A 26119-nucleotide genomic window follows, 5' to 3' on the forward strand; every position below is an offset into this window, starting at 1 on the left:
ATAGCCTACTCTCCAATAATATAATAATAGGCTATATAGGAAAATTGAGAAACGGCAATCTCATACAATCTTTTTCAAGCCACTGATTGTTTATATTGTAATGACTACAGGCGAGGCAGTGAGAAACGGCCGCAGCCAAGATCTCTTTCCTGACGTCATTTAAATAGGACGGAAGTAAAACTTGCAGTTATTTATCCTACAGTGACATAGCCAAATCAAAAGGGTTTTCTGCAATATATTTATTAAACGAAGATATCAGCTTATAGTAGAGGTAAGTAATTCATCTTCCATCTTACGTTAAGTTAATGCCTATGTAACATTTTACCTACCCAGTGTTAATGATTGACAACAAAACATTCTCTAACGTTAGATTAATTTCAAATGTATCATCTAACTTTTAACATATACGATGACATGTCACATGAACAATATAATGAGTTGGTTATCAGATTATCCGTCCAAACTGCTGCTGTAGAATTTGATCAATTTCTAATTTATCAGTAACGTTTCTGCATCTACTTCTCCCTTTTTATTTTTAGATACAGCATTTCAAAAGCAGCTCTTGCAGCCAAAAAGAATGGTAGGCGACGCATTATTTATTATAGTTCATTAATTTGCTTATGGAAAAGGCATAGCCAAACTAAATTCAAATCACCGTACACACATGATGGGTTCCTATTGTGGTTCTTTGGCAGCACGGTCGGTTAAAGATAAAGTCTACAGCGCAGCAGGAAGAGGAGAAAAGGAAGGAACGAGAGAAGAAACTAAAGCTATATGTAACAGCACGAGATGTCTGTTTCAGTCAGGTATGTCTGCAGTCATGAGTGCCGAGATAATTTATTAGCCCTATTTCAAATGAATATGAATCTATTGCAGATGTTAATGGTTGAATATTTAAGTGATGCATGTTTATTATATTGTTGCACACCATCATTAACAAGAGAGCTGGATAAATAAATTGGGTTGAAGTAACTCATTGATTTACGAATCATATCGGAACACGCACACCTTTATAATTGAATGGATTGCCACAAATGTGGTCACATAGGGCAAGGCATAGTTGTAACACATGATTAATGGCATGTGTTACAGCTTAATGTACACGCATGATTAATGGATAATATGAAGCTAGACGGCTTCTGACCTACTCTGACGAAAGGCTATCTTTTATGCGTTTTTCAGACTATCACCTCTGTAAATTCATGGCTTCTCTTTGACACTCACACTACACACGAACATCGTGTTTTCTTTCAGAGGAAGGAGGGGGTTTTGGATGAGGAGGCTCTACAGTTAACACAGCAGCTGCTGTCGTCCAATCCTGACTTCTCAACCCTCTGGAACTACAGGAGAGAGATTCTGATTGCACCTGGAGACTGTGAGGTCAGCTAACCACTAGGGCTGTAACGATACGCGTATCAAACCGAAATCGCGATACACCAAAGCCACGATCCTGTCTCGCGGTTGTGAGAAGGCAGAAGCGCGATACGCCCTTTCTAACTCTGCGGTCAAATTGTCCGATTGAAATTTGCTAATAATTTGTCTAAATAATAGTCTGCTGACAGCGCCCCCTCCAATCGATGCCGTAAGTATGCGACTGCAATCCTCCGTGGCTACGGAGGATCGCATTTCTCCACAGCCGTCGAAGTGCTCATATGCGATATGAACGACATTTATCCAGAGGGGGCCCTGTGTGATCCTGTCTGTAGTGTTTTGTGTGATTTGACTGGCAGTTTGTCTGCTTATAGGTCGGAATGAAGCGGCCACCGATTATTGACAGGATGGGTACTTTATTCTACGGACTCGTTCGCTTCTTCACTAGACACACGCGCTACCGCTCGCTCTCCTCGCTCGTCCCACTCACTCGCTGACGTCACTCACACACGCATACGCACATTGCCATTCTGGCGCACGCTACTCGTAACGCCTCGTTATTGCGACGTTTCAAGACATTCAGGTTTTTCTCCATCTATTGAAAGTTAGGCTATTAAACATGTTGCATTCTATACGCCTGATTATGTCATTATTTAAGCTACATAGCCTAATAAGAAGTGCTAGTAAGGATATTTGACTAAACCAACCAAACAGTTGAAGAAAGCATCCTCCCACACGTTATTTCTTTATTCATTTAGCTATACTTTAATAGTATTCTTTCTGTTCAAAATCTGTTCAGTGTTCCAAATTATTTGTTATTATATGTTACATTAAGTTAATTGGTATATAAGTGTTGTTTTAAATAAAATGCTTTTTAAATTTCAAAAAATCGTGGGATGTATCGAACCGTGGGTCAAAATCGTGATACAAACCGAATCGTGAGTTTGTGTATCGTTACAGCCCTACTAAACACAGATAACTTTAATTATACATCCATCAGCCATCCATACTCTGCCGTGTAAACTTTACAGTGTTAACTCTTCAATAACTCAATTTCCATGTCCGTCTGGTGTTTCCCTCTCCCAATCGCAGAGAGGAGGACGATGTGCAGAAGATCTATGAGTCTGAACTTTCCTTTGTGGAACGCTGTCTGAGGCAGAACCCCAAGTCTTATGGCAGCTGGCACCACCGAGGTTGGGTTTCAGCCCGTCTGCCCCGGCCTGACTGGGTCAGAGAACTGAGTCTATGCGATCGCTGCCTCAGCTTGGACGAGCGTAACTGTGAGTACGGGAAAGGTTAAGCGAGAGAATAAAAAATAATGTACTTTTAGTCATTACAGTTTTCAAATGAGGATTGACTCAATCTTTAAGGAGAATAGGTAGAGGGTTTCCTACATTTTCTTCTTTTATGGTGAATTTGACCTGCTTTCCTCTCTTTGAGGCTCTATAATGAAGTGCTGAAAATGTTTGATCTCACTATCGTCTACTTCCTGCGGCCCAGTTCACTGCTGGGACTACAGGCGGGTGGTGGTGAGGATGTCAGGCGTGGCCGTGGATCAGGAGCTCCGCTTCACCGATCGCCTCATTGGCTCAAACTTTTCCAACTACTCCAGCTGGCACTACCGCAGCACCCTGCTGCCCCTGCTGCATCTGGAGTCCCCCGAGCCACTCTCGCCCACCCCCCAGCTGGCCAAGACCTCTCCACGGACCAACAGCCATCGTGTCTGCGAGGAGCAGCTGCTCAAAGGTATGCTGGAATCAGTTCCTCAACCAGACGTCTCCATGTAGTTGTGGTTTCATACAGACAGGGGATGCTGCCAAAATGTGGTCACATTGCCGAACCTCCTTGGTGTTTTTTTTTTTTTTCACTTACATTTTTATTGCAAAATTCACATTGACAGTCCACAGTCTAAAATAACACAAAAAACAAAACAAACAGAAACCAAACAGAAAGTTTGGCTTGGGAGTTACATTTCTAGCAGTTCTTATTTTCTCTTCGTCACAACTTGGGCTGCTTCTAGGACATTTTGGGTGGATTTTGAACGGCATGTGGGCAGGACGTTTTTCCTCGTCTATATTCCACGTCGCTGGTTTTGGTTCTGAATATGATCCATTTCTCCCACTTTTCTTCGAGCTGTGCTTGTTGTAGTCTTAGGCGGTGTGTCAGTCTCTCCATGACATAGATTTCCTCTACTATGCCTATCCATTCTTCCTTACAAGGAGGCTCCACCTTACCCCATTTCCTAGTTATAGCCTTCTTACTAGATATCAGTAGTATTTTAACCAAATATTTATCTCTCACTCTTATACTCTCTTCGGCAGAATTGAAATTACTAAGGTATAGTATCATATAGCTCATTGGAATATTGTAACCTAGTATATTTTGTACAGTTTCATGTACAATTCCCCAAAACTTAAACACTTTATGACATTTCCAAAATATGTGTGAGTGGTCTGCAGCATCCTTTACTCCACATTCTCTCCAACATGTTAAATTTGTGTTATTATACTTGCTCTTGACCTTGGGCGTGATAAAAAAACGAACCAGATTTTTCCAAGAGAACTCCCTCCATATCCGCGAATTAGTGCTTGCCAATCATCATCCGAAACTTTCGTATTAAACTCTGATTCCCATTTTTCCTTTATGTATTTAGTTGAATGTTTAGTTGTTGTCAATATTTTATATAAAGCAGATATGATTCTTATCTTCTTCCCTTTGTATGTATTCATTATAATTTGGATCACACCATTAGGCCTGTCGCGATATGCAATAAATCAATTAATTGCGCGATAAATTAAAATGAGCGATAATTTTTTGCCGGCCGCAATAATTTCCATTCGCACTCTTTTTTTTAAATCATTGCTTTATTGGCCTAATCTGAGAAGAAATCTATGCCATAAACAGAAATATTATAGGCCTTTATTACACGGGTCTTCTCAATGCCGTGGAACGCTCTGTTCACTTGCATAGATAGTCCGGTAACTTGTCAACCCCAGCGTCTTCGTTTGCTAAGCAACGTCAACGTCTTTGAAGGACTATTTCTCTGCTGATCAACATTGCGAATGCTGCTAACGAATATATTGTAAAAAGACACACCATGTGAAGTAATTTTTTCGTCTTGGCAAGTAGCCTTGTAATAAGCGGGATGATGTAGTATAGAACGTCGGCGGTCATTATCTAAAATAAGCCCCTTCAGGGTGAAGCAAGACACCTCCGCTGCGCGTCGGTCGCCTGTTCGCCCTGTCGGGGCTTATTTTCCCGATAGTGACCGGCGTTCTATGCATTATATATATTTATATATATTATATATATTTAGCAGGGTAGGCCTAAGTAACAAATGTCGGGTTGAAATCGGGCTCCGGCTCATAATTACAGGGCACAACGAGTAAACCCCCTCGTCAAGTGTCAGTAGCCGCGTTGACATGGACACAGAAAATCATGATGTATACGCCTCATTCGGAATATTCTATGCCGAATAGAAGAGGTGGTGTAGTCCGTTGTAATCGGCATGTATGCACTTATTCCGAATAGATTGGGGTTTAACTTAGAGCAGCCGCAGTAGTTCGCAATTGGTCCACTGAGCTCCGTCGGTACTTTTAAGCACACCGAACTTCACCGCTGTCAAGGAACGTGGATTTATTGCCTGATTCACGTCTTTGTTATCACTCCGTAAAAGTAGTCCGGTAAGCGTGTCCGGTTGCTAAGCGACGGGACATGGGTGTTTATTAATGACGTGTTCGCGTATCGTAGTGTCCGCGCGCGTCCGAGGTAACTGTAAATGAGTAGGCTACTAGTAGTACTTTTGCAGGCTGAACGTTAAAATACTTCTTAACTTAGAGAGATGGCGGCTGCAGTAGTTCGCAAATGGACCTTCGAGGATTCCTGGTCACTAAATTCCTGTAAGACCACTCTCTCCCACCAGTCTTGGCTGCAGACTCGCATCCAAATTCCTCTCGTTTGCGGCGGAGCTTAAAGTAAATATAAAGATCTGACGAGAAATTGACGTTGCTGCGCTGTCCTCCTCCTTCTTAATTGAAGGAGCAGGCAGAGAAAAGCTCTCTCCTGCCGTGCTTTCATTAAAATCAAATTTAAAATCCCCGATAGTCATAAGACATCCATTATGTCGCCGCCGGTCCAGAGATGTGTCAGGTGTGCGCGAGAGACGGAACGGACACTTTTGTTACTGCCATGTATACAGTAGCCTACATTCGGAACACATTTTAGGAACAGATCTATGCCGCATAGAAATCTATGCGGATCAGATGTGCCATGTAAACGCGGCTACTAACTTGTTGCATTGTCTGTGTGGGAGGCGGAGTCCTGGCGCAATCGTGTTTACATCCTTTTTATTTAGTGTTTCAATTTTATTTATTTTTTTGGTGGCGTTTGGTTTTTTATTCAAGAGCATTTTTTGTTAATAATAGATTGTTTTTGGTTGTTTTGTTAATTTATTCTGGATATTTTAAATGTCTTCCAGACGTCCAGTTCCAGTGTTCTTTAAAAATAAAGGTTTATTGATCTTCGAAAGGGTGTACTTTATCATTATATTAGTTGAAAAACGGCAATATTATCGCTTATCGCAATAATTCCTGGGGCAATTAATCGCCCAGAAAAAATTGTGATTGTGACAGGCCTACAAAAAAATCACTTCACTTCTGTGGAGGGGTCTATCTCGATTTATTTTTTATAATAATCCCTTAGTTGTAGGTACCTGTAGAATTCCCGTTTATCCAAACTATATATATCTTTCATGTTTTGGAAACTCTCCAGTGCCCCATCCTTCTTTAAAGTACACCATGCCGTGACTCCCTTGTCTACCCACTGCTTGAATCCTTTATATTCAGCTGATTTAAAATTACTGTCAAATACTACCCATCTAAGAACTTTTGTTTCTTTCTTTATCCTATATTTTTTAATAACTCTGAACCATAGTTCAAGTGTGAATGTTGTAATTGAATCTATATTTTTTAATCCTTTTTTAATCCTTTTGTATATTTCTTGATCTCCAATAAGGCTCTGGATAGGATATTTTACAAACTCTATTTCCATGTCTTTCCATTTAGCCGTCTAATCTGGCATACACCAGCATATAATATGCCTAAATTGGGCAGCGTAAAAGTACTCTTTCAGTTTTGGGAGACCCATACCTCCTTTATCTTTTGGCAACTGGAGAGTTACGTACCTAACCCTTGGTTTTTTGCCTCCCCAGATAAACTGAGATATTATCCTGTCCCAGGTCACAAATTGGGTTTGGGGGATCTCTACTGGTAGGGACTGGAATAAGAAGTCTTGGTTGTACATTCATTTTGATAATCTCAATTTTTGAGTTAAGATCTAGTGGTAAAGTATACCATCTTTCCGTATCTTTTTGTATCTCCTGACTTATCATGTTATAATTGGCTTTATAAAGTTTAGATAATCCTTTTGTGATGGTAATCCCCAGATATTTAATTTTCTTTAGATTCCAATTTAAGTGAAATGCTTCCTGAATCTCCTTTGGTGGGGTGTAATTAAGTGCTAAAATTTGTGTTTTTGAAACATTTACTTTATATCCCGAAAGGTGTCCGTACATTTCGAGCAGTTTTATCAACGCAGGTAGTGATTTATTCGGTTGTTCGAGGAAGGCTACGACGTCATCCGCGAAAAGTCCTATTTTATGTTCCTTGCCATTTACTATAACTCCCTTAAGCTCTTCATTTTGGCGTACTGCTTGTGCCAAAGGTTCGATAAAAAGCGCAAAAAGAGTGGGTGACAAACAACAGCCTTGCCGAGTTGATCTCTGTATACTAAATTTGTCAGTTAGGTTTCCATTTATTTTGATTCTAGCAGTGGGCTGGTGGTATAATGTCTTTATGCACTGTATTGACTTATTATTGAATCCAAATCGTTCTAATACTTTATATAAGAATTCCCAATTTACCAAATCAAATGCCTTTTCTGCATCAATACTTACTAATATAGTACTTTGTTTTTCCTTTTGTGCTTGATCTACAATATGCAGGGCCCTTCTAATGTTATCATGTGTTTGACGTCCTTTAATGAATCCTGTTTGATCTTCCTCTATCAGTTCTGTTATAAAAGTATTCAATCGTTTGGAGATAATTGTTGTATATATTTTGTAATCTACATTTAATAATGAGATTGGTCTATAGTTCTGACAGTGTTCCTTGTCCCTCCCTGGTTTTGGGATGATGGTTATAATGGCTTCAGCCCATGATGGAGGTATTTTATTGTTATGAAGAGTCCAATTAAAAGAATCCACAAGTAGTGGCGTCAGCTCTTTCCCGAACATCCCGTACCACTCTGCTGGGTATCCGTCACCACCTGGGGATTTATTATTTTTTAGTGTCTTTATTGCATCTTTCACTTCTTCTATAGTAATATTGGTCGTTAATGTCTCATTTTGTATACTACCAATTGATGGTAAATCCAAAGAATTTAAAAATAGCTTCCTTTCCTCCTCACATTCAGATGTGGGTTGTGTATATAGTTCCTTGTAGTATCCACAAAAGATGTTCTCTATATCCTCCGGTTTATCTGTTAATTCACTTGTATGTGGATCTCTGATTTTATGTATACTACTAAGTGCTTGTTGTTTACGTATACGTCTCGCCAGCAATTTAGTCGCCTTTGAGCCTGCTTCGTAATAATTTTGTTTGAAGAATTTGTTCCTTTTTTCAACCTCGTCTAATAATGTCATTTATCTTTTTTTTTACTTCCCTGATTTGTTGATATACCTTTGGATCTTCTGTTCTTTGATATCCCTGTTCTAATTCCCTCAATCTCACAGTATGTGTTCTATATGATTCTAATTGAATTCGTCGGACGGGAAGCCGTCCGACTGAAGAAGGAGGCCTTCCGGGATATGATATCCTGGAGGACTCCTGACTCGGTTGCAGGGTACCGACAGGCTCGAAGGGCTGCAGCGGCTGCCGTGTCGGAGGCTAAGCAGCGGGTGTGGGAGAAGTTCGGAGAGGCCATGGAGAAGGACTTTCGGTCGGCACCAAAGTGTTTCTTGAAGACTATCCGGCACCTCAGGAGGGGGAAACGGGGAACCATCCAAGCTGTGTACAGTAAGGATGGGACTCTGTTGACCTCAACTGAGGAGGTCGTCGGACGTTGGAAGGAACACTTTGAGGAACTCCTGAATCCGAATAACCCGCCCTCTATGTTGGAGGCAGAGCTCGAGGTTGATGGTGTTTCGTCGTCAATTTCCCTGGTGGAGGTCACTGAGGTAGTCAAACATCTCCGCAGTGGCAAAGCCCCAGGGATTGATGAGATCCAGCCAGAAATGCTAAAGGCTCTGGGTGTTGAGGGGCTGTCATGGTTGACACGCCTATTCAACATCGCGTGGGAGTCTGGTACAGTGCCAAAGGAGTGGCAAACCGGGGTGGTGGTTCCCCTGTTCAAAAAGGGGGACCAGAGAGTGTGTGCCAATTACCGGGGTATCACACTTCTCAGCCTCCCTGGTAAAGTCTACTCCAAGGTGCTGGAAAGGAGGGTTCGGCCGATCGTCGAACCTCAGATTGAAGAGGAACAATGCGGTTTTCGCCCCGGACGTGGAACTACGGACCAGCTCTTCACTCTCGCAAGGATCCTGGAGGGGGCCTGGGAGTATGCCCATCCGGTCTACATGTGTTTTGTGGATCTGGAGAAGGCGTATGACCGGGTCCCCCGGGAGAAACTGTGGGAGGTGCTGCGGGAGTATGGGGTAAGGGGGTCTCTCCTCAGGGCCATCCAATCTTTGTACTCCCAAAGCGAGAGCTGTGTTCGTGTTCTCGGCAGCCAGTCAGTTTCGTTCTCAGTGGGTGCTGGTCTCCGCCAGGGCTGCGCCTTGTCACCAATCCTGTTTGTGATATACATGGACAGGATATCGAGGCGTAGTCGTGGTGGGGAGGGGTTGCAGTTCGGTGGTCTGAGGATCTCGTCACTGCTTTTTGCAGATGATGTGGTCCTCATTGGATCATCGGCCTGTGACCTTCAGCACTCACTGGATCGGCTGGCGGCCGAGTGTGAAGCGGCTGGGATGAGGATCAGCACCGCTAAATCTGAGGCCATGACTCTTAGCAGGAAACCGGTGGATTGCTTACTCCGGGTAGGAAATGAGTCCTTAGCCCAGGTGAAGGAGTTCAAGTACCTCGGGGTCTTGTTCGCGAGTGAGGGTACTATGGAGCGTGAGATTGGCCGGAGAATCGGAGCAGCGGGGGCGGTATTGCGTTCGCTTTACCGCACCGTTGTAACGAAAAGAGAGCTGAGCCGCAAGGCAAAGCTCTCGATCTACCGGTCGATCTTCGTTCCTATCCTCACCTATGGTCATGAGGGCTGGGTGATGACCGAAAGGACGAGATCGCGGGTACAAGCGGCCGAGATGAGTTTTCTCAGAAGGGTGGCTGGCGTCTCCCTTAGGGATAGGGTGAGAAGCTCAGCCATCCGTGAGGAACTCGGATTAGAGCCGCTGCTCCTTTACTTAGAAAGGAGTCAGCTGAGGTGGTTCGGGCATCTGGTAAGGATGCCCACTGGGCGCCTTCCTTGGGAGGTGTTTCAGGCACGTCCAGTGGGGAGGAGACCTCGGGGAAGACCCAGGACTAGGTGGAGAGATTATATCTCAACACTGGCCTGGGAACGCCTCGGGATCCCCCCGTCAGAGCTGGTCAATGTGGCCCGGGAAAGGGAAGTCTGGGGCCCCCTGCTTGAGCTGCTCCCCCCCGCGACCCGACCCCGGATAAGCGGATGACGATGAGGATGAGGATGAATTCGTTTTGCATGCGCAGTTTCCGCTATCAATTTCCCCCTTATCACGACCTTCATAGCATCCCATAATATTGTTGGGTCTACTGCTCCATTGTTATTTTCCTCTATGTACCTTTTTATATCTGCTTTTACCTTCTCTTTTCGTTGTTCATTGTTCAATATTCCTACATTCAGTCTCCATACAGTATTTTGTTTCCTGTTACATAAACACATTTTTAAATAGAGTGGATTATGGTCAGACACGTCTGCCCCTCCTATTTTACATTCCGTCACTCTGTGTTTATCCCCTGTATTCAGTAGAAAATAGTCTATCCTTGAATGAACTTTATGTGCAGCGGAATAGTGCGTAAAGTCTTTTTCCAAAGGATGCAGACTTCGGCATATATCTGTCATCCCCATCTCTTCTAGTGACATATTGACAAATCTTGTTAAAGGCATTTTAGTTCTTTTGAGACTCGTTGTATCCATATTGTGATTCATGACAACGTTTAGATCGCCCCCACAGATAAGGATTCCCTCTGTTTCTACTGCTATGACGTCAAAGATGGACTTGAAAAAGTATTTGTCGCTTTCTGGGGGTGCATATACATTTACCAGTGTGATTGGTTAATTTTCTATTCTTCCTTTTACTATTATATACCTTCCTTCTTTGTCTTTGATTTCCTTTTCGTAATAGAATTGTGTTGTGTTTGGTATTAATGTTGCAACTCCCCTCCTGCGTCCCTCCTTATATGTACTGTAGTATAAGCTCCTGTAGCCGTATCTTTTCAATTTTTCATGTTCTAATCAGATGACTGTGTGTCTCTTGTAGGAATATAATTTGTGCTTTTTCCTTTTTCAATTTTGTCATCACCCTTTCTCTTTTCATTGGTACATTTAACCCATTCACATTCAGCGACATTATTTTGATGTTATTAGTCATTTACTGCTCTCTGAAAATATTCTCCCAAACCGTTACAAACTACATAAACATGAACATATAACTGAACACAAACCAAATACCTCCCGAACTTCCAAACATGGGGTATTCTTTTACTCCTCCCCGCGTCCCCGTCGGTGGGTGAAGGGGATATCCTCATCTCTAAATAAGGGCCCCTCCCTAGACCTCGGTACGCGCCCAACTTGTGGGGTACCACAGCGCCTATACATAAGTACCTCGACCTCTCCCAGTCGGTTCTTAATATATTATTCAAACTAAAGAAGTCCGAAAATGTTCAGATACTCACACTGTGGATCTATTCTTCTGTCAGTCTTTTTTCTTTTTGTTTGTTTATCCACTTAGTGCCGTACAGTGCTTGTTAATTAGTCTTTTTATTCCAGTCTGTTATTATGATCCTTTCCCATACCTTCTTTTAAGCAGAACTTATTAGAACTTATAGAACTTATTATTTCCACTGATAGTTTTGTAGCTTGTCTCTTGCTCGCTGCGCCGGGTCGGGTCCCCGTTCTTTCCCTCTCACTCGCTGCCATTCTGCCGCTCCTCGCATCCTTCACACGGCCGCGGCTCCGGTGTCTCCTCCAGTCCTGGTACGTCCGCAGTGTAGCCTCTTTCCTTCATGTCCCACGCCGCTTCAATGGCACTGTCATACATCTTCACTCCGTTGTTCCAGTGTATTCGCATCTTGGCGAGCGGCGTCTGGAAACGAATTCCCTTCTCCTTCAGTGCTCTTTTAATGCCCGCGTATGCCTTTCGTTTCTGAACAATTTCTGTAGGATAGTCATGATCAAAGAAGATTTGTTTGCCACCTACTTGTAGCTTTTTCTGCCAGGCTCTCTTCAAAATCATTTCCTTCGTCTCGAACTGTAGAAAGTTGGCAATAATTGACCTGGGCGCAGCGTTCGAGTTCGGCTTTTAGCAGCTGCTCCAGGTATATGGCTGCCGAGCTCCCCTCCGTGTCTTCTGGTAGCCCAAAGATTCTGATGTTGTTTCTCCTTGATCTCCCCTCGAGATCAGTTATTTTCTCTTGCATTCGGCGCGTCTGCCCCATCATCTCCGACAGCGCGGTACTGGCCACCATTTTCCACTCCTCGACTTCTGCTATGCGCCCCTGAGCCTCGCTGATGCTCACCTGTTGTGCCTTTAGGTCGTTGTTGTTCTCCTTTAGCTGACGGTCTATTTCTTGCCGGAGTTTGGTGATTTCCTCCTTCATCTCTCTCTTCAGCTCGTCTTTAAATGTGATCAGCTCATGGCGTAGTTCTTGTTTAAGTTCGTTGATGTCCTTGCTGATAGTAGCAAGCCCGACTCTTAGCGTCTCCGCGCTGTCCATGTTCTCGGTTGTCTCTTCTTCGTGTTCGCTAACCTCGTTTTCGCTAGCCTCGTATTCTGAGATTTCTTCCGTTACGGGTTGCTCTGCTGCTTTGTTTTGCTTTTTGTTGATTTTCTGACTTCTTTTCTTTTTTGTCCCACTCATACTGTAGTTTTGTTTGTCGAGTTATGTCTGAATAGTGGGAATATTTTTACCGACTCTGGAGAGCTAGTTAACTATGCGTTTACTCTCTCCGCCATCTTCCCGGAAGTCCCCTTGGTGGTTTTAATATACTTTTAAACTTTGTTTCTTGTGTATGCGTTTGTGTGTCTAGAATATGAGCTTGTGCAGAATGCCTTCTTCACGGATCCCAATGACCAGAGTGCTTGGTTCTACTATCGCTGGCTGTTGGGCAGAGGTGAGTGTCAATACGCATATAGTTCCTGGTTGCATGCCTTTCAGCACGCATCTTCTGTTATCAGTGTCAGTAATACCTGAAAAAATGTATTTAAGTTTCTGCATGGCTATGTCACATGTTCTTAAGATATTATGTCCCACAGCGGAGCGGGAGGAGATGATCAGCTGTGTGTACGTCAGTCGAGAGGAGGAGAGGGTGGCTGTGTGTTTCTCCAAGCCAGTTCATGTGAGTTTATTCACATGATGTCCTCCTAGAAAAAGTTACCCACCTCAAAGAAATATACCAACCACCAAAAAACACCAGCTCCATAAATTACCATACCTCTCTATGGTGTTGACCAATTTATTTTCAGATAAGGCACACCACAATTAACAATATTACAGGGACACCAACTTATAGTTAAAGGGGAAATGCAACACCAATGTTATTGGCAATTGTTGCAACATTTCGCACAGCAGACTTACCATAAAGTATGCATACACATCAACATCTGACAGGCAATTGCATTATTTGTCATTTATGTATTTATTTTAATGGTGTTAGAATTTGACTAACGTAGAACAATTAATCGGTAATGAAATTCTAAATGCAACTAAATATAACTTGTGTCAAAGATTATGCATTGAATCTCCCAAATTGTCAAAGCACTCCCTAGTTTTGCCCAAAGGCACACCAGTTTTCCCTGGCTCACTGATCTGCCAGAAGAAAGCATTGACCTTTAGGTTTCTGGTTCTATTTTGATAGTCTGCAATACGAAGGAAGGAAGGGGCATCCAAACATTCAGTAGTCATGACCGGTTTTTGTAACTGATGTTTTTGCAAGACAGCTAACCCTTACTGCGTCCAACAAGCTGGCTGTTGCCTTGGATGATTGACATGCAAGCATTTGTATGAACGGGTGAACATGAGGCACAAATTGTGAAGAGCTTTGAGGGGCCAGTGTACCATCAATGTACTTACCATAAATCTACAGTTGCACTGTAAATATTGTGAATATTCCTTTTCAGATTTATTCTTTATTCATTAATATGACGTAATACGTAATACCCCTTCTCATTAGAACTTAGATCAGGCCCAAAAAATCAAGCCCGACCCGGCCCGAGCCCGTGCACGTTCTGTCCGAGCCCGGCCCGGCCAGACACATTAACTGTAATTATGAGCCCGAGCTCAATTTCAACCCGACATTTTTTTAATACATGTGTAACTTTGTACACATTTTTTACTTAGCCCTACTCTGCTGAATATATATGTAAGGGATAATGTATGGAACGCCGGTCATTATCTGGAAAATAAGCCCCGACAGGGCGAACAGGACACCGACGTGCAGCGGAGGTGTCTTGCTTTGCCCTGAAGGGGCTTATTTTCGATAATGACCGGCGATGTTCTATACATTATCCCGCTTATTACACGGCTACTTGCCAAAACCAAACAATAACTTCACATGGTGTGTCTTTTTACAATTTATTCGTTACCAGCATTCATAGTGTTGATCAGCAGAGAAATAGTCCGCCAAAGACGCTGACGTCGCTTAGCAACCGAAGACGCTGGGGTTGACATGTTACCGGACTACTACCCACGCATGTTCCACGGCATTGAGAATACCCGTTAAATAAAGGCCTATAATATTTCTGTTTGTGGCATAGATTTCTCCTCAGATTAGGCCAATAAAGCAATGATTTAAAAAAGAAAAGAAAAACACTAACGCTTGATCAAAGGCCCGGCCTGACCCGGCTCGAGGATAGTGGTGGGAAATATTGGCCCAACCCGGCCCGCGGGTCGGGTCGGGATCGGGCAGAGAATCTTAACTCTACTTCTCATCCACCCCCCACAATCTTTTTATGCCGACTCTATACCGGAGCACTGAGGTTTAATAGACATTGATTTACCCTGAACATGATAGGCCTTTATTGTCATTATCCATATTGTCGGAGTCGGACATGGGGTAGTGAAGCATGGTTAACTGACGTGTGACCTTTGCTAAACAATGGGATGTGAGACTGACTCTCTCCTGTGTTCCCCTGTATCAGGGGCAGGCTGTTGGCCTGATGCTGGTCCTCGACGGGCAGCCCCAGCAAGTGGAATGGAGGAGCGTCCACCCACGCTTGAGACACAGCCCTGTCTGGGTATCCTTTGGATCTATCTGATCAAGTGGTATGAGGAACGCTAGGGGACATGGGATGCACTGTGTCTGCCAGTGCATTACAAGCCAGGTTGACCCACTGCTTGGCCCATGCAGCTGCGATTTTTGGTTGAATGTATATTTAAGATTTTTTCTTTTTATACTACAGTAACAGTGGGGACGCTTGCTTTGAAACATACTTATAATGGTTGCAACATCTGTTATTAACGGGAATACACTATAGGGAAACTGCAAGTCTTAGATTCACTCTGTAAACAGAGCGCAGGTAGACTCTTTCTAAACGCAGCTCACTGCCTCCTGCCTGTTATTTCTCCATTCATCAAACTTCCATTGGAATACATCTCAAAAAATCATTCACTCGCTGATACGAGTGTTTTGGAATTATTAATATTTATAATCCAAATGAGTCCAGGCGGGTAAACAGATTATTTTCAAAAGTTACAAATCAACCGAAACGATGGATAATTTACTACTTTTTCTTCGAACATCCACGTTTGCAATTTTGATGTTTGTCAGTTAAGAAGACTAATTTAAACCATATCAAATGACATCATTAGAATAGTGTGCCAGGCACCCGTTATCGGTCAGCGAGAGAGCGTCAGCCATTGCAGGAGCGAAGCAGGCTGCATTGTAACCCTATGGGGCAATATTTTCATTGTACCTCCTCTAAAAGTGCTTGTTTTTGCGACTGTCGGGCTCTGATTATTGTAAGTGTCCAACAATATTGTGAAAGGATCCATGCAGAGGAATATAGATTTGTCTTTACATTCTGCTTGACCCGATATGTTTTTGTGCGACTCTGAAATCTGAACGATTTAAAAAAAATCCCGAAAATATCCTTAAACACCACCTGTAACCTTTCACCTCTGTATACAGTGGAGCGGGTGATAGTTGAGAATGTTTTCTTAGTGAGGAATGGGTTTGAAATTGACGGATTTGGAAAAGTTTGCAATTAATGCATTAGGATAGGATATATTTATTTGTCATTGGACAGAAGTACAACGAAATTCAGTGCACTCACGTACTGGTCTCATTTAAAAAGGTAACATAATAAATAATAAATAAATAAAGAAAATACATTCAACATTTCGTTCACTCACTACATCATGTCGTCATACACTATACTGTTAACTTAGTGCCATTGTATGCCTAAAAAATAGTAAAAAAAATAGTATGCCTTAAAATAGTAGTACAAATATGTAAAGTGCTGAGCATTGCATTACATGTGGACGCCACGGATTAATACTGTCGGAACTAGTGGATTTATTTTCAGGTCAGAGTTAAGTATGGTGACTGCTTTGGGATAGAAACTGACTGTTTATGAATCTTGTGGTGCGTGTTCTGATGGACCTGTAACGTTTCCCTGAGGGCAGCAGTTCAAACAGATAGTTGGCAGGGTGGTATGAGTCTTTCATAATGTTGTGTGTCTTCTGCAAGCATCGGGAGTTGAAGATGGTGTCCATGGTAGGTAGCTGTTGGTTGATGATGTTTTGGGCGGTTTTAATAATCCTCTGCAGTTAAATAGTAAAAGATATATACAGAAATAAATACGTATGATTTCAACCCTACAACTGGGAAATACGTACCAATGAATAACAGGCATTGCCCTTCAGGGCGCTAGAAACTCTACCGCTTAACAATTGACATGAAGCAATGTGACATGGTGGAGAGGATGGAAAATTTAATCGATAATCTTTTAATCACAGTTGGCAGAACCTTAACCTAGGTTTAGGTCTGTGATCTCCCCCCTGCCACCATAAGTGACATTGGCAACGAGCATAACCTGACCGTGCACTGGACGGAGAATCATACGCACAGGGACTGCGCACTCTACACTGGTGGGATCTTGCAGAAATCTTGGCTCTTTCCTATGTTGTGTTCTTTTTAGCTGTATGATCGCACACTGTCGCCATCTTTATTTATAAGACGACTCCATCTTTCACTTTCCCTTCCACAGGTCGATCCCAGAGTTGGTGCCGGGATTCTGCCACTGACCTGGAGCTTTTCAGGTATGTTTATATGTAAAGTGGTGGACATCCAAAAATGTTAGGAATCGATTGACTGTAATTACTTTACTGGAACATCATTTTCTGAGGCCTAAAGGAATAGTACATGCTAAAACCCTTAGTTTATTATTATAAAGCGTCTGAACATTGACTTCCTATATATTCCAGGGTTTATTTTTTTCCGACATTTGTAATATTTTACTTGAATCGTGATTTGTAATTGGTCACCGGCTGTCGTGTCAGGCTTCCCACAATCTCCTCCTTTCGTCGTGACAAAGGCTATCTACCGGCCAGTGTTCACGTTAGCCGGCTTTAGCCGGACATTGGCCGATTGCACGCACGCATGGCCAGTATAATAAAATGTAAATGGCCCACATGTCCGAGAAAGAAAAGAAAGAAGTTCGCATTTATGTATGAATTAATCAGTAGCATATGAAATCCAGTAGCGGTTCCTGGCCGAGCTCACCAGGGAGGCAAACACGAACGTGCATGCATAATCACGCGCAGTGCACCCGCACATGCATACACATGTCACTCAGTGGCCACGCTGTTGAACGCTGATTGGCTGTCATCACGCGAAATTCGCGTCAAAGTGGAAATATTTCAACTCGAGAGAATTTGTCGCGGCACAAATCCTCGTGAACGTGCTCGCCTGTGCACAGCGAAAGTGTGGAGCGACAAATCAAAACTTGTCGCCGGTTTTCTCTCGCGAAAAATTCGCCCGATACGCGTCTCTACGTTCACTTTGTATGGGATCTTGTCGCCCCGTCGCGATTGGTGTGAACGCACAAATCTTTCCCGACTGGGCAAATATTGCCAAAATCGCCAGCACAATCCCCGTGTCCAGTGTTCCTCTGGAACAAGCTTTTTCTCTCCAAAACAGGATTAAAACATCTATCAGAAACCGCCTAGCTGAGGAAAAGGTGACGAGGCTGATGCGCATATCGAGCCTTGGGCCGGGGTTGAAAGACTTCAACTTTTCGCGAGCAGAGGAGCACTTCCATGCCATGAAGTTGCGCCGAAAGTAGCCTGCAAGAATTGCAATTATCGAATTTATTATTTTTTACCCGTTTACAATTTTTCCCGAGAATGGCTGTTATGTTTTTTTTTGCCTAGGCTAATTTAATAATGGCATTATTGAAGCAACTTAGTTTGTGTCGTTTGTCGTGTAAATGTGGACTTTTGGTGATTATTTAATTATTAGTGAATAACGCCTGGAAGATATTCCAAATGTCTGATATTCGGGAATAGTGTCGGACATTTGCATTCTGGATTTATGAGGCTACTGGCCTGGTAACAATGTGTTTCCTGAAATAAAATATTTATATGCAGTTATGCTGTAACGCATGGTTTCTCAACGGGGGCGTTCGCACAACCTAGGGGGGGCGCTGGGAACGTGATTCCATTTTGGGGGGGGATTTTAAACTTTCATTGTTTTTATTTTTTTTGGGTGAAAAAAATAAGAAATCCTCCACAAAAAGGCTGTTGCATTACACACACACAAAATATATAGGCCTAATAAGGCCTCTGCCCGTGATCTGTTTTTGGGGAGTCCGCGTTGCCCGGCCAGTGGATCCCGGGCCATTCATTCATTCGTTCACGGGGCACTGTGGGAGTCGCGGGAGTGCCCGCACCGCGGTCACGGTGAATGAATGTTCAATCCAACCTCTCTCTCTCTCTTCTCTCTTCTCTCTCTCGTGTGTGTGTGTTAGCCAATCAGAGGTGAGACATTTGCATGTCATGAATATTCATTAAAAAAAATTGCAACAAAACCGACTCAGAGGGCATTCTTTGCTATGAGGACCAACGCAAATCAATGAAAAACGATGCATTGAGAACTTTAAGCAATATAACACGAGTGTGAGTGGGGTTGTTATTTTTTTTTTTTTTATTGGGGGGGGGGGGATGTACATCCCCCCCCACAGCTGACCATCCCAGGTCAGCTGTGACCTGTCGTCTTTAATTGTCTCTGTGTGTGTGTGTGTGTGTGTGTGTGTGTGGTGTGTGTGTGTGTGTGTGTGTGTGTGTGTGGTGTGTGTGTGTGTGTGTGTGTGTGTGTGTGTGTGTGTGCGCGCTTAGGAGTGAGCTGTCGGTGGAGAAGACATCAGTTCTGCAGTCTGAGCTGCAAACTTGCAACCAGCTCCAAGAACTGGAGCCTCTGAATAAATGTACGTCCGCCTAGGTCCCGCTGCACTATATTACACAACAAGGATCCGCCCATGCCGCATTGTGTTTGTGATTCTTGGACTTCGTATCCTCCATTCCTTTGGCAGGGTGCCTGTTGACCATTGTCCTCCTGATGAGGGCGCTAGACCCCCTGGGCTACGAGAAGGAGACGCTGGCTCACTTTCCAGACCCTTGAAAGTAAGGCATTGCTGCTATTAGAGGTCTTCTACAGGTCCAACCCTGCACCACAACTTCAAATCCAACCGAGGGATTTGAGTCCAAATTGTATCACGCCCAAGAGGGGTCCGATACGACTCACTAAATGCTTGGTACAGTGAAGTCATTCTGACAAATGATATTGGTCACAGATATTTTAGTGAAGTCAGAGACTTTAACAATGGTTTCTTAGACGACAGTTATTCTCCTGTAGGTGTACAATTAGTAGGATGTAAAGAGAGAGAGCAGTGTATTGCAAAAGACAGTGTTGGGGAGTAACGGAATACATGTACTGGCGTTACGTATTCAGAATACAAATTATAGCTAACTGTATTCCGTTAAAGTTACAATTTAAATAGTTGGTATTTAGAATAGTTACATTGTTGAAAACAATGGATTACATGACGATGCTTCTGTTTCAGCAGTTTATTCGTGCTTTCACACCAACAGCATTTAGTGCGCACTAAACGAGTTGGGTCCCCTTGGTTCGGTACGTTTGCGTTGGTGTAAATGAAACCACCTCACTTCGATGTGAACCAAATCAGCCGACCGAGACCTCCCTGAACAGCTTGTCTCGGTTCGCTTCCAAACAAACCCTGGTACGGTTTGCTCGAGATGTGAAAGCGAACGTACCTCGGTCCGATCCAGTTCTACAAAGCATATGCCTCTTTGGACGTAAGACTCAGCCGCGCACATTATGGGAATTAATGTTTGATTAGCGGTAACTCCAAGACTAGCAGCAAATTGTCGGACCGTTTGGGAATTTGGACAGACACAAATAAAACGTATGCTGGAAAACACACATAAAAATGCCGATAATTGAACGATCTTTTCTTTCTTTCTTTCTTTTTAAGGCGATTTTATAGGCAACACCTATGCACTTAGCTCAGTGAAAAAAATGTTAGATGCAATATCAAATATCTTTTGCGTGTACATACCCTTATAGTCTTTGTTCCACTACAGCAAATTACAATAAATAGTTCACTTACAGGGAGACTTGGGCCTAACACATTCAGCCAGTTTGAACAGAAGAACACACCAGAATTGGCCTGTTTAGTAAGCAGGATTTGATGCCGCATTCCTTTATAAAATGCAATGGAAGTAATCCAAGTATTCAGAATACAATACTCGGATTGAGTGATGAAACGGAATACGTTACATCTCACATTTTTGGGCATGTATTCTGTAACTGGATACATTTTAATAGTAACCTTCCCAACACTGGCCAAGGAGAGCAATGTTCTGAAAATACATTTCCCACAAAAGCCTCTTCCTACTTCCCTTCCTTTGGTTCTTCCCTACATTCGCCGCAATTAAGATGATAATGCTGTGTGTAATAGTGCTGTTATTATGTGTTATTTCAATCTCACTTACTAAACACAAATTATAGAATCAAATTATAAATATTGGCTACAACTCCTCCTTTTGAAGGCTATTTTATACATCTTGATCCTCATTTGGATCAAGAGCGTGTTAAAACTAGAACCTTTTCTATTTTGGGTTTGATCGGCTCTACTGCCTTTGATCTATACTTTTACCTCCTCTAGGAAATGGCAGAGTCGGGTGTACATTCTTGAAATTTTGGGTGGACCCGAGAAAGGCCTCTACCGGTTGCGTGATGGGCTGTTCACTTCACCATCTAATTAACATAGAGTATTTAGTAAGGGAAACACTAACGTGACTTGATTGCTCCCCCAGGAAGTGGATTCCATGCGGTCTGCCTATACGGTGACCTGTGCAGTAAATTCATTATAGAAAACACAATTCTTAAAATGGAGTATGCAGAGGTACGGGTCCTTCCGTATCTCAAACAAGGTGGGTTATGATATCATGCTGAGTGTGACTGTGCATCTGGTCTTGTTAGAATTTGTTAATCTTTTAATTTTATAATGTTCAGCTCTAATGCAAGGCTCTAATACAAAGGGGTCTCTATTCTCTGTCGATCTAAACAGAAGCTGAGCACTCTTTGCCACCTGGACCAGCTCTTATTGGTGACCCATATTAACCTTTCGTCCAATGAGCTGGAGAGGCTGCCTCCTCAGTTCTGTATGCTACAGTGTCTGGAGGTAGAACTGAGTAACAAATACTTGATGAAAAAATAAACATACACTAGACGAAGGCTCCTATGTCTGCAAGAATCTGCAAACATAGGATTTATACAGGCATATTTAATGTGGAAACACTTCCACATCCATAACGATGTAGTTAAAAACTATGACTCATTATTTTATCATGTCTTCTGTACAGGAAATTCTGACTCTCTTTATCTATTCTCTCTATTCCAGGTCTTGGAAGCCGATAACAATTCCATAGTAGATTTAGAAGGGGTTTATCAGCTTCCCAAATTGGAGGAAATTTCCTTAAAGAATAACAGTATCCTTAAATGCGTTTGAGAAGAAAAAACTGATCTATGCTTGTTTTTGAGCTTTTGGCTCTGAAGCACTGATGATTCATCTGGATAAACGGGTTGTTATTTTAACTGTAGTTCAATGATTGTAGGTGTAGCCTTCTAGGCTACGCCTTATGGGCTTGTCCCGTGAGTGTGCTCGCATGCACTGAAACATAAGCCTGACATCGCCAGAGCAATTCACAAACGTGTATAAGTGTGGAACCTCTCGGTTCATTTTTGATTCCCAAGGAGTTTCGTCAATTGGCACAGACCAAAATGCCTCTGTCTCAGTTGGGTACACCTACAGCCAGTCAATGCAAAGAAAAATGTTACACAGTGATGGGCACTCCTTTACAGTCATTGTATTCATTTTCCCCCATATTAGATAAATATTGGCAATTTGCCTGACCTAGGCCAAATCTACTGGAAATCTGCCTGGGGCCAGATGTCAGTGAGAGATTGAATAAAACATGAGCCAGATAAGAATATTTAAAGAGATAAATATGAAAAATGAAGAACTTAAACATTTTTAAAGCTCAAAAATACGTACAGAATAAACATTATGGGAACTATTCATAATTGCTATGGTTGACAATTTCAGTATGTGATAGAAGTTGGTGTTTAAAGGTTGGGTACGCGATTTGCGAAACGCCAGCAGATTTTGAAAATACACAACTCAAATGGTCCTACCCATGGACATAATAAAGGGTCCTACCCCCTCTCCTTCAACGCTTACTCTGACTCCACCCATTCCAAGTACCTGGACGCGCAATCATGCACGAGCGCGAACAGAGATGCGCGAGAGCGAGCCAGGCTAGCGTAGGTTTTCGTTTAACAACATGGCACTATATTCAGACCCAGTACCGCGGGAAGTGGGGGTGCTGCAACACCCCCTGTCCGAGGCCCTGTCTTATCACAGAAAACGATCATTTCTAAAAACTCCGGCCAAAGTGGAGATTTCTGAAAACGCCGGTTATGTGTTGTCGTGTCAACGGGGAGAAACGGGATTTTAGGTTCTGAAGCGTCACATTATGCACCAGGAAATGCTTAACGTCACGTGAGCGCCCGCTGTACCGTATTGGTCCGAATATAAACACAAACCCCATTGTAAGACGACCTATATTTGGAAAAAAGATTTGAAGACCAGATCTTGATTTCATGAATAAATAAATTGTATTAATTGAAATAATATACGAAAATAAAAAGGCATAGAATAAAACACTGCATTGCCACTAAACAGTAGTGCAAATAGGCCGTACTGATGTGTACACCAAAAACTTCCTGACACTCCTCTGCCCCGCTGTGTTCGCTCTGGCTGTGGTCGCTCCGAACTGTTTCGGCCCGTGGCAAAGCGAGTCATCCTCGCTGCTGTCCAAGGCATGTTGAGACGCAGCATTTATTTAATGCTCATATGACCTAGTGCTGAAAAAAGGTCATATGAAAAAGTGTGAGGGTAGCGGTGGTGCGCTAAACTTGTTCTGTGAGCAGCTGGATGTGAACCATGGTGTGAAGGAAGTGAACACAACGATCGATTTTCAACTGTGCGCGCATGCACTGGTGTAATTGAGCTGCGCTGCTATATATCTTTTTTATCAATGACGAGTTGCGAGTCTAGTGCAGGCCGGGTTGTTTTTTCCAGCACCCCCTGCTGAGAATACGTTCTCGCGGCTATGGTTGCACCAGATGTTATAAACATTAAACGGTCACATAAATCATTACTATTTTTAGAAAATGTATGTTTGTTTGGTGTGGACATTTTCACACCGAGTAATACACTCGTCTCAACACCGGTATTACCGAGTATAAACGGTTTAAACTTTGAAACTAGGTCAACCGCCACACAAGCATCGGTTTTTAGACCCTTCTCGTCCTTCAATTGCCGCCAACGTTCGAAAGCAGCGCCTAGGATTATTCTTGATTTCAGTTTTTCTCTTTCAGCGTTTTTATTATCAATTACTCTCTGAAAAAGAGTTTTCCTTCTCTTTGCTGGTGGTGGTGGTGGTGGTGGGGATGGTGGCGTCTTGTCTGCCATGGAAATTGTCTTCTACTGCTAGGTCCAAATGTGGATTAACTAGTTCCAGTAGCTACCGCAGGATAACAACAAACAGGAGCTTGCTCTGGGTCACGAGCTCTGGGTCACGAGTACTGCACGAAGGGGTCGTGCGCGGGGCACGGGGGAGGGGGAGTGCAGTACGACCGTTTGATTGACGTACTTACTGTCCAATGCAACGAGGTGGCAATCCAAATGATTGGCTGGAGTTTTTCGAGCCCTGCCCGTTCCACAGATGATTGACAAGTTTAATTTTCATGTCAGTACTTCTGACTCAGTGGCTGTAAGCGGGTTATGATAAGGATTTCAAGTAATTTTGCAAAAATGGCCAAAAAAGCGAATTCCGTACCCAACCTTTAATGGAATCTGCATAGTACAGTATGATTTTTAATACCACTTAAGACACAAGCAAGTCTTTGTTAATATAAGGGCTTCAATCATTCAGCCAGCTGTCATTACCAGCAACCATTATGTCTCGAAGAAGCTCACAGGTAAGGTTCTTCTGAGAGGTAATGGCTACAGATGGTGATAGAGTTTCGCTTCATGGTCAGCCCTCAAGAGTACTTCAACAGCCAGAGATGCAGGACTCAGTCATGGCCGTGTTTTTCCTCATCCCTGAATGTGCAGAAATCTCCAAGATTGAAGACCTTGCGCTGCTTGCCTCCTGTCCTAAACTCAGGAGTCTGGATCTCCGTGGCAACCCCGTCACGCAGATGGCCAACTTCCTGTCGGACATCGCAAAGCTGCTTCCCTCAGTCACGGACCTCCAACTGTGATGTGCCCCTGGGGGGTGGTAGTGGTGGTGTGTGTGTGTGTGTGTGTGGTAGACGCCAAAATGCATGCTGCAAACCACTTAAAGAGCAAGAATACCTGTATTCACAACAGAACTTACAGATAACTTGTATTTTGAAGAATAAAATAAGTAACTGATAAATTAAGGATTAGCATTGAGTTGCCATTTGCTTTTTAACATGGTTTGTAGATTTACAATTTAAAAGTTGGTGTAGGCCTACTCCACACATTTTAATCTCTTATTCACCAATAAATTGCAACTCTGTGGCCACCTGATCATCTCTTTTGTTTTGGTTTTATTGACGTGCGACCTTCCTTATCATTCTAAAGCAGCAGAGCAGTTTATAGCTAGATACCAGTAAGTTTCATGTAGCCACTGGTGCTATGTGTGAAGGTGGGTAGTAACGCTTTACAAGTAAGGCAAATGAGTAAAAAAGTTTCGTTATGTCTAATTCTACTCTTACTCAAGTAAATATTTGATTTAGAATTAGACTTTATTCAATTACATTTTCCATTGTGCCTTCATTCAAATTAGTATTTTGATAAACATTATCTTCGTTGACTGTAAAACAATCGTACACGTTAGCGACGCACACTCCCTAGGTTGCATCATTGTTGCCATACCATAGCCGAGGAGCCGAGTCGACAGTTACGTTGGGACTGAGGACTAGAAACGCCATGGATGCAGAAGCGCAGCAAGATATTGTCGGCAGGGGGTGCGGGGTTACGGTCCTAGTAGAGTTTATATAATTCTAAAGAAACTATGTTACACAGGCTCTGTATTCTGCAGACCACTCAGACCAAGATTTATGGCTTGGTGTGTGGTTTCTAACAGCTGTGCGCTCTATTTTAATTGTTCATCTTTGGCACCAAAGCCAATTACATCAGTTTTGTTGTTTAATTGAACATTTTGGCACATCCAGTCATTGATTTGCTCAATGCACTTACGCAGTGCTTGTATCGGACTATAGTCTCCTGGTGATATGGTTATGTAAATGTGTGTGTATGTTTGAATGTTAAACAGAAGAGACCCAAGAATGGAACTTTGGGGGACCCCCCAAGCAATATTTGTTCGCTCAGATGTGAAATTGCCTATAGAAACATAGTAGCCTAGCCTCTGTCCTTTAAGTAGGATTCAAACCAGTTTGCAAATCAGTCTAGTAATATGTTGTGGACAACTGCCAACGCAGCACTGAGATCCAGTAAGACTAAGACAGAACTTGAAAGAGTGGCTTGATGACTGCTGTTTTCAGAGTCTGGGAATACACATGTGCGGAGGGACATGTTGACAATTTCTAGAACATCTGAGGCTATGCAGTTAACGGTTTTAACGAAGCCTGTGGAAAGAATGTCAAGGCAACAGGAGGAGGAGTTCAGTTATTGTATAATGTCCTCCAGGTTTTTGTGGTGATGAGATAGAATTCTATCATGGGATTTGAATTGATTATTCGTGGGCATAGGGATAACCCATATTTTGAACCCGGTATTGACTGCTGACTGCTTGTCAAATTTTCTGAATTTTGACAGTAGAGAAGCAGGTGAATTCATTTCAGGCTGTTGTTCAGAAACTACTGA

General features: G+C 42.8%; 1 protein-coding gene across 1 annotated transcript; it reads left to right on the plus strand.

Annotated features, from left to right (window-relative positions):
• Positions 1-24821, plus strand: rabggta (Rab geranylgeranyltransferase subunit alpha). The gene is given in 20 exon segments (XM_030372747.1): positions 1-271; positions 540-580; positions 696-806; positions 1255-1359; positions 1361-1380; positions 2464-2651; positions 2872-3117; positions 12703-12786; positions 12929-13011; positions 14813-14908; positions 16658-16763; positions 16883-16934; positions 19011-19099; positions 19205-19329; positions 21012-21033; positions 21036-21109; positions 21111-21128; positions 21266-21379; positions 21599-21686; positions 24380-24821. Coding segments are annotated over 19 exon segments (1773 nt in total). The 5' UTR covers positions 1-271; positions 540-577; the 3' UTR covers positions 24529-24821.
• The last annotated feature ends 1298 nt before the right edge of the window (positions 24822-26119 follow it).

This window comes from Gadus morhua, chromosome 12, assembly GCF_902167405.1.
Source record: "Gadus morhua chromosome 12, gadMor3.0, whole genome shotgun sequence".
NCBI lineage: Eukaryota > Metazoa > Chordata > Actinopteri > Gadiformes > Gadidae > Gadus > Gadus morhua.